At 41.0% G+C, this 9084-nt stretch overlaps 1 protein-coding gene across 7 annotated transcripts in view; it reads right to left on the bottom strand.

Moving 5' to 3' along the window:
* Nucleotides 1–1037: 1037 nt before the first annotated feature.
* The window catches only part of ITSN1 (intersectin 1), a 123524-nt gene continuing 115477 nt past the window's right edge, over nt 1038–9084 (bottom strand). For 5 of the 7 annotated variants that reach the window (XM_038166076.2, XM_038166086.2, XM_038166083.2 and 2 more), the window contains 7 exons: nt 7862–8074; nt 7208–7329; nt 5435–5497; nt 4948–5030; nt 4764–4847; nt 4162–4335; nt 1038–3287 (listed from right to left, as the gene is read on the bottom strand). In XM_038166076.2, coding sequence (XP_038022004.1) covers nt 3139–3287; nt 4162–4335; nt 4764–4847; nt 4948–5030; nt 5435–5497; nt 7208–7329; nt 7862–8074 — 888 coding nt within the window. In that variant the 3' untranslated portion in view covers nt 1038–3138. Of the gene's footprint in view, nt 3288–4161; nt 4336–4763; nt 4848–4947; nt 5031–5434; nt 5498–5756; nt 5803–7207; nt 7330–7861; nt 8075–9084 lie in introns of those variants that run through there. The other 2 variants (XM_038166082.2, XM_038166100.2) reach the window with 2 other exon arrangements.

Raw genomic sequence — 9084 nt, 5'->3', positions numbered from 1 at the left:
TATTACCTGGGCTTAGATTTTTTCTTGGGTTTGTTTTGCAAAACATTAGGAAAAGTTTGCACACATCTCAAAGAGGCTGCAAAGGGACCCGTACTCTAAGGTGTGCTATCTTACCAATACATTCAGAGAACAATAACCAGAGGTGGTCAACAACGGTAGCAGAGGCCAGCAGTTTGGCCTGACAGCCAGGACATGACACCCTTAAGAGAGGACGGATGGCTTAACATCCACACATCATGATGATCCCAGCCACCTTTCTATATACACTAAAAGACATCTAACTTCCTAAGATCGTGTTGTGTTTGCCTGCTCAGGCTGTGCCTGAACAGGAAAAAATAGGCAGTTGATGAATTTCTAAGAACCTTTGGCTAACCCTGAAGCAGATCCACTTGGGAAGCCAACCACGCTGATATGCTATGGAGTATTGAGGGCAAGCAAGAAAGAAAATAGCAACATCCTGATGCACAATAGGTTGGATCTGAGGGTATATACATTCTGTCCTCGACGCACAGGGATTAGGACAAGCTTCATCTTCAGGATTAGACCGATCACAAGGGATTTGTTAGATATCCGTGAGCTGAAGCCCAGCCTTTCATCATCATCATCATGTTTGTATAACTTCCATTGGCATTAGCAGGAACTAAACATTCCTGTGCACTGAGGGTAAGATGGAAATCATGAGTGATGGTGGTCAGGAAGGTGCTCGGTTGTGTTACACCTACACAAAAAGGTGCAATCCCACACGCTCACGATAAGGGGTCACAATCTGGGAGGTGCCCCTGCAGCTACCTGTCCACCACGTCAAACACCAGCTGAATCTCAGAGGAATATGCAGCTCCTTGAGGCTCCTTTCAAAAACCTGGCCTGGATTTCTGCATTGCATCCATGGTATTTTTTTTCCCTAATTGTCTATTTATTTGTTACTGTAATTCATGCTGGTGAAATGGTACCATAAAAATGTGGTTCTACTTTCTAAACACTGAAATGAATGTTCACCATATTTACAGCTACTGAGTAAAATTAGGACAGCAATAAAATGTTAGACAATGACATTTAATGTTACTCCATTAATAGATTTTATCACTTTTTTTTTTTAATCCTACCACAACAATGTGTATTTTCATATACATTATATTTAATAAAATGTATAGATATGGAATTAGGAAAACATGGGTTTAGTTCTATTTACATATTTTACTGGAAACAATTTTCTTAACAACATTGAAAAATAGAAACTTAAAGTTCTCTTAATTGTGTTTTCTGCCAGTTAGTGGTAAACAAATGCATGCCTTGGAAGTTAAACTCCCTCTAAAACGTGGTCAGTTGAAAGTTTCTAACTAAAGTGTGTATCTCTGTTTTTGTTTCAAAAAATACATAAGTATGTCTGTCATTTCTGATACAAAATTCTACACTATCTTCAATAAATAAATAATAAAGCGATTCTGAAAAGTATGAAATGTAAACTTTGTTGTCCCTCCAACATACTTTTTTTTTTTTTTCCCATTGCTTGAAACATTACAGTGGTATTGTAGGAAATTATAATACACAGACACTTTCCAGCACAGTTTACACTTGTTACCATACTGCATCTACCTATTTGTTATGAAGATAATCCTAATTTCCTAATGGAAATCAATAAGACTTGTAGTGCTAGAAAACACCGCCTATACAGGAAAGGTGGAAACCAGTACTGAAAGGACATGCAAGGAACATCAAAACCTAACAACAGGCTCCACAAGAACATTCACATGCTAATGAAACAGGCTGACACCTCCCATTCAGAAATAAAGTCATTACAAAAATACCAGTGTATGCATGATAGGTAATGAACAAAATGAATCCAGGCAGAACAAAGATGAATTTTACTCTTAAAGGGGTCTATCGTATCTCAGGTCCGGGCTTAGTAAAGCACCTATGTGTGTACTTAAGGGAAACACAACATAAGTGCATGCTTAAAGCTGGGTGCTTTGCCAAACAGAGGAATTTTGCTGAATGTTGGCCTATACGTGTGTATTTGTTGAGTAAAACTCATGTAGAAACTTTTGATTCCCCAAGACAACAAGACTTTTACTTTGGGGTTACCCACTCTGTACAATCACGAACTTTCTGCTTCTCTTCACATCTAGTATCGCTGCCACCACACTTGTGACCAACCCGGCTTGCAACAAACCCTGTTGTGAGCTACAGTGTGCTATCACCCTGAATTCAGTAACATGATGTCAAATGCAGTTAGGCACCGTACAATTTAATAACGGGTCACCACTGATTGCTTGGCAAACTAGACTCTGCGGGGTAGAAATTAGCTTCCTGAGCCACAGCCATGATTTTTTTTCTTCCCCACTGCAGGTGACATATCATCCATCTGCGTTCACAATTAAGCAGCCGTAGTAAAGCAGTATTGAAGTGTTATAGCACAACATTCATCAGGGCTCTATATTCGATCCTTCACTCTCTGTTCAAACACTTCTTCTGAAGGTACTGAGTGGGTGTACTCTTCTGGAGTGCAACTCATCTCTGTGCAGAAGGCCTGTATATATATTTATTTTGGGGGCAATGTGAGTCATGAAGTGGTATCTTAATAGAATCTTCTCTGTTTATAGATATAGACTATTTATTTTCTAAGTCTTTTCAGCATCACCGTGAAGATCTTCAAAGATCTTCTTACTGCATAACTGCTTGTTCCATTCACAAAACATTTACACACCACCTTGCTGAGCAATAGGCACAGAATTCCTTAAGGGGGAAAACCCTGCAGAAAGCCTCCAAACATACCAACATTGCCTTCTTCTTGTAAATTATAGAGTAGCTGGAGCAAGCACAGAAACCTATGTGGTTTTCCAGCCTTTCTGACTGGAGCACGACAAACAACTAGGTTATTTCATAAACCCAGGAAACTAACATCAGGTTCCACATAGAGAAATTGAGGGAGATTTCCTCACTAAACTGGGACCCATTTTTCAGTGAGAATTATCAAGGCACAAAGATGCTCCTGTTTGCTTTGATAACCCTCTTGTGTGTGAAGGGCAAGCAGTAGTTTCATACCAAACCAATAAGGATTTAGTGACAGCTTCTGCAGACACCTATTGCAGTGAACTCAGACTGAAAAAAAAAACAAACAAAACATTGGTCCCTTTCCTTCTAAGGCTCATCAAACAATTGCAGGTCTAGTCGGACGACTATCTCTCCTGTTGGGACTTCATGCAGAAGGAGACACTTTGTAACTGGTCCCTTTGAACCCTGATCCTTCTTAATGTCTGCCACACGGATCTCTGTTCTGCCCAAAAAGTCTGAAATGCAAAAAGACAGCATGCTTAGAAATAGAACAACCATTTTATGTTGCAGTAAAAATGCTAATGTGCAGAAGGAATTAAGCTTCCATCTACACATAACAAAAGAAGAAAACAAGTCTTCAGTCCAATTACATTTTTGCAGTTGAAATAGGCCAAATGCCTCCTATCTGCACAGAAGAGAATTTCATCTGGACCGTGTTAGACAGCAGAAGTATTTAAAAATAAATGGTGCCACAAGCAGAAAAATCCACTGTGTACTTCACAGCTGCCTTGCTTAAGTAGCTTATTTATTTTATGACATGTTAGAGAAAAGGCCGAAGGTCACTGCACAGTTCGAACTGAGCGTGAAGCCTTCAGGAGATGATAGAGCCAAGGAATGCATTGCACTAGTGACAAGGTCACTGGGGCAATCTGCACTGGTCACATGAACGACAGTCCTATCCAAACACTTCCTCAGAGATTATGACTCCAAAATACACTCCTCAATGCTCAATACGTCTACTGCAGATTATGAAATAAGCATGGGGTAGGTTCAATCTTGGGTTCATTTCTGCCACTTTCACTGCTTGTTACAGGAACCTGAAGACATTTCTTTTCTTCCTCCATGAATTTATCCATTAGCAAAGAGCAACCAGAGTTCCACCTAAAGGCTTAGCAAAAATGCAAACCACTCTTCAGTTGCTGCCAAGTTGCACAAGAAGGGAAATCCCCCAGAACAGATCTCCCAGTACTAGCATGACTAGACTGGGGGCTGAGGGTGAGTCAGGCCCCAAACATGCAAAGGGGCTCAATATTTACCTCAGCAAGCATACACCTCTTCAAAATGGGAGACTTGAAAATACCCTTGGAAGGGTGGCTGCCCCCTGCTTACCATCTGGGGAGAACTGGTCCCTCTCAAACACCGTGATGCAGAGGACGTCCTGCTCGAGGTCTTTGATAAAGAACTGGCAGTTGGAGTTCCACTTGGGATTGAGGGTGTCCTGTATCGTCTTGGTAATGTGGCACTGAGAGCCCATCGTCACCTCACAGTATGGGTTACTCTTTCCTGGGAAGAAGGAAACAAACAGAAAAGTGTAAACACGGTTTCAAGAGTGTGCCTGAACATCCTCTTAGTCCTATAGCCAACTGTCTGTGCAAAGATGGTGGCCTCACTGCCATTTCAGTAAACAGGGACACAGTTCTGCAAGGTGTTGAGCACTTTCCACTTTTCATTTCAGGACTTTGTGGCTTATTATGTCTTTGATATGATTTGATTGACATGGTAGAAGCTAAGTTTGCCTGTACCAAATGCTCAAGTGCACGACAACTGCATTGCCACTACTTAACTGCACAGAATCACGTCTATGTATTTCAAGTTCATTAAAACTGCTTTATTAAACAAAACCACATTTTAGACAGAGCCTCCTTCAAAGTTAGTCTGACAAATAGGAATGTCTTCTTCACAGAGCACTTTACACAGTGCAAGGCACTTACCATGGGACCTGCAAGGTTTTAGTTCAATGCCTTCAACAATATTGACCATCAGTCTCCCAATGCCTGTTGCTCTTTGCGAGCGAACTGTGGTGAAACAGAAGAGGAGAGACAAAACTCATTAATGTATTTTCCTGCCCACAGACTTCCCCACAAAGGATGAGAGCCCCTGCACCGCGTGCTGTACCTAAGTAGGCTTTTTCCCTCTTCTTCTTTTCCGTCTCTATGTAAAGTTCCGAAGCAGCTTTAATTTTCTGAACCCAGGCAGTCCTTCAGAAGGAAAGGAAAAAAAAAAAGTTGCAAAATACCGTTTCCATTTTTCCTCCCTGGTGCACTGCAGACAAAAAAGTAAAGCTGGCCCTCTTTCCCAGCCGCTTGCAGTCTCAGGCCCTGACCCCACCACAGGCTGAAGCTGTCTCCCTGGCAGAGATCTTATTGCAATTCACAGCACCTGCAGAAATTTAATCATCCCAGCCTAGCAGATCCCGTCACACAATGCAAGCTCCAGAGAACTACGAACAGGAGAGGACATGGTGAGAAACCAAAAGACAGAGGTAGCAGGTTTGCTTTTCCCAAGCCTTTCATTGCTCAGAGGAAACAGCCCCAAGAGGAAGGCATGGTGAGAGACACGTGCCCCGGGAGGCACAGCCTAATGACTCCTGGGCTTTACTAACCTGTGGGGATTATGCTGCCTGAAGAACTGGCTGGGCTCAAAGAGTATTTCGGAAGGGATGTCACTAAGAAGAAGGGCAAGCTTTGTAATTGTAGTTAGGGAAATAATTTCCTACTTAAGAGTCTGTGTGGAAAGCTGGACAGAGAAAAAGCATGGAAGAAGGGGTCCTATAGATCTGAAGTGTTTGAAAGGATATCCTGTGACATACAAGGGAGCCCAAGACCTGAGTCAAGGCAAAATGAGAGAACAGAGCAGGCGTGAATCAATTTCTGATCCCAGAATTAATTGTTGCTGGTCTACAATGCACTGTGCCTACTTACAGTGGCCTGGATTTGGGTTTAAACATGCGCCTGTATTCTCCAGAGGCAACTGTTTAAGAAAACAAAACACTTAAGGACAACTTGTCTTCCAGCTCACCCCTAAATGGTAATTGGCAGCTTCAGAACTGTACCAAGATTTTGATCACACGGGTCTTTTAAGATTAAATGGGCACATAAATCACTCATTGATGTTATCTTTTTTTCTGTTGCTCTTAATTAAAAACAAGTGAATGATAAAAACTTGGAGGTATCTCATCTAAAATTCTGAATTTCTGCTGAACAAGCTGTCTAGGATAAAAGACAGTCAAAGGCTGTACCCCATATAAATGAAAGCATATTAGAAGAGTGCTTAAATTCCGATTTCAATTTCTGTGGTTCTCTCTATAGTGAGTGGAGCGAGCCAGGCACCTCCAGGGGGCGTTCAGCATTTGATTTGTCTGTTTCCACTGATGGGTTAGGGTAGCATCTCCCTTGAGTTCCTCAGGCTAGGCAGGATGAACGTGGATCAGAGTTTAGATGTTTCTGACTACTGCAGTGAGTGCTCTGACCCACAACATGTGGTTATTGTTATAGTCTGATTTGCACAACAGATCCTAAATTGAAAAGGCTATGTCAATTTTCATCAGCAAGAATCTAACCCTGATGCTTGTTCATTCTCTGGCATAGAGGGACAGACAGCATCCCAAAGGACAAATGGGATCCATAAAAATACAATTTTTTACAAGAATAAATACATGTGTGTAACTGATAATGAATAATGCTTGCAGGCAGACAGGGAACACCAATATTTTATAATCTTTCATGCATTAGAATTTTTACAGGCAACACATTTGCAAGGTGGCATAATACTGTCAATACTATGTAAGATTTTTTGCTGGATTTTCAGCCTCCATTTTTTTCTTTTGTTTACCTCTATTGAAAAGGTTTGTCTGCAAAAATGTAAGTCAGCATAAGTCTTTTTAAGCTTGCCAGAGACACAAATCATCAGCAGAGTTTTTGAGGTTGTCATTCTTCTCACTTCTTCATTCTGAACTGAATCAGGTTAAAACTAACTGGGTTTTGTTTCGTGTGTTTTTGCTTCAAGTTTTAATGCAGACTTGTTCCTGAATCTCATTCAACATACAGTCATACAGATGCTTACACTGGCACAAAAACTCCGATGGATAGTAACAGAAGATAGGACTGAATCTCTTAGTTTCCTTATGCTAACATGAGATGTGAAATGTGGCCTATCATATCAGCCCTCATAGACATTTCATTGTTGGTCTTACTGGAATTCAGGAAGCATCATTATTTCTCAATCCTTTTCATGAGTGTCACCACATTCTCAAGCACAAGGAATTATCCAGTGTTGTGGTATTAGCTGCTTGGAGACTGTTATGCATGTGTACATCAAATACATTTGTATCAGACTTTTCAAATTCAGGACTAACATGGCCTGTGCAGGTACTTACCTTTCATTAATGCTTTCAGCCCGGAGCGTATAGACTCTATCAATGTGGGAGATATGGAAGATGGGCTCATCTCCAGAAGGGTCTGTGGGTAATTTTACTAGTACCTCATTTAGAAAAATGGGCTGTAAAACATTAGGCAAAGCTAGAGTTCTATCGCACAATATCCGAACAGATACATTCAATAAAGAGCAATTCACAACAGATTTTTTTTGTGCCTACACTATCTTCTCCCCTTCAGCCTGCCTCCCGTCTTTCTTCAGATATGTCATTTTTTGAATTTTCTTTTTATTAAAGATATAGGTGCCTCCACAGTCTGGGAACATTTCTCCTGCAGTAATAAAACAGCCTTATGGCGCATAGAAATCTCTCCTTTCCCACAAGAAGCAGCAAACACTACTCTCTTCATCACTCCCTGTTACACAACCTCTGTTGAAGAGGTTGTTTTAGCCAATCTTCAAAAGCATCTTCTCTCATCTAGCTAAGCAAACCACCAGCTTGCTCACCATCAGTCCCTGGAATCCCCAGCATATGCCAAAGCCTCCAAACCTCTTCTATATAAAAGCTACTGCCCACATGTCCACCATGCTGGCTGCTGCCTCCTGTACCTCCGTTAGCATAAAACTATCTTAGTCACTGCTTAAGAATGGTACTTACAGTTTTGTACATTTTGTATTGCAGGTTAGACTTGGGGCTGAAGACCTTGTCTGTGCCAGAGGAGCCAAGAGGTTTTATGATCTGAGTCAGGAGGAGGAAATCGTTGAAGAGAAAGCCATACAGTTCCTTGTTACTCTTGGCTTTATAGAGTTTCCCACTGTGCAGAAACTTGCGTGGTCCCAAGCAGTTTGTAACAGAATTAAATACGAGTTGCTGCGAAAAGTAGAAGAAGAAGAACAACGCACTGTATAAAGTAAAACAATCGAGGTTCCCCTGAAAGAGATCAAATATAGTTTTGAGTCCTGATGTTAGTTTTAAGTTGTGTCACAGGGATGATGAGCGATGTCTCTGCCTTGTGCATGATAAGCAGCGCATGTTATAGAAACACTATATGAAAATTAAGGCATCCCATCAGTTGCGCAGAGCATGTCCTGAGCAGTCAGAGAAAAGCCAAAAGCATTTGTGCCTCCTTTTGAGTTTCTCTGCCACACACATGCATTTCTGTGACTGGAACCGAGCTGATGACGCAGCCATCTCCCTTCAGGCAGTAGTTATAACAAGCTGAACACAACTTTGACCCTGAAATAGTTAGATTTTGTAAGAAGAAAAGTAGTGCTCTCCAGTTCATAAACCAAGCAGCACTTACTATTTTTTCATCTTTTGAACTGAAAGCTCTATGTATATTTTGAAAATCAAGTTGTGATCTGTCTGCCTCTATCTTCACCAGTAACAGGGTATAATAACAGAATCAAAGTATCCTCTGTCCACCACAAATATTTTCATTATAGTTTCAGTAGAGAAGCTTAGCATGTTACCTTAAAAAACTAATGTGCATTAGCAGGCAGTGATTCTCTAGGCAAAGTCTTGAGAGAGACTTGATCAGCATTCTTGAGCTTTCAAAATGTATACAAAGTTTTATCACAGAAAATAGTTTCTGTGATGAGTTTTAAAGAACTCCAGGATGGGCAGGCATAGCTTCAGGATGAGATACAGCAGTACAACTGTCACTGTATTGTAAAGAGCTATGAAACTGAAAGGTGGTTGAAAATTGCAGCATTTAACCTGGCACTAGTCCAGAGGCAGGAAACAAAAGCAGCATTTATCACATTGAAGGCAATAACAAGAGCAACAAAAAGGATTACATGCACGAGTGAAAGGGAACCAAAGAAGGATGAAAACAAATGAGTAAAGATTATATGATTTGATTACATCGTTTGTCCCTT

The sequence above is a fragment of the Anas platyrhynchos genome, chromosome 1, assembly GCF_047663525.1.
Source record: "Anas platyrhynchos isolate ZD024472 breed Pekin duck chromosome 1, IASCAAS_PekinDuck_T2T, whole genome shotgun sequence".
Classification (NCBI taxonomy): Eukaryota; Metazoa; Chordata; class Aves; order Anseriformes; family Anatidae; genus Anas; species Anas platyrhynchos.
Note: the sequence above shows the minus strand (reverse complement) of the source record. Positions and strands in the feature narration are given on the sequence as shown.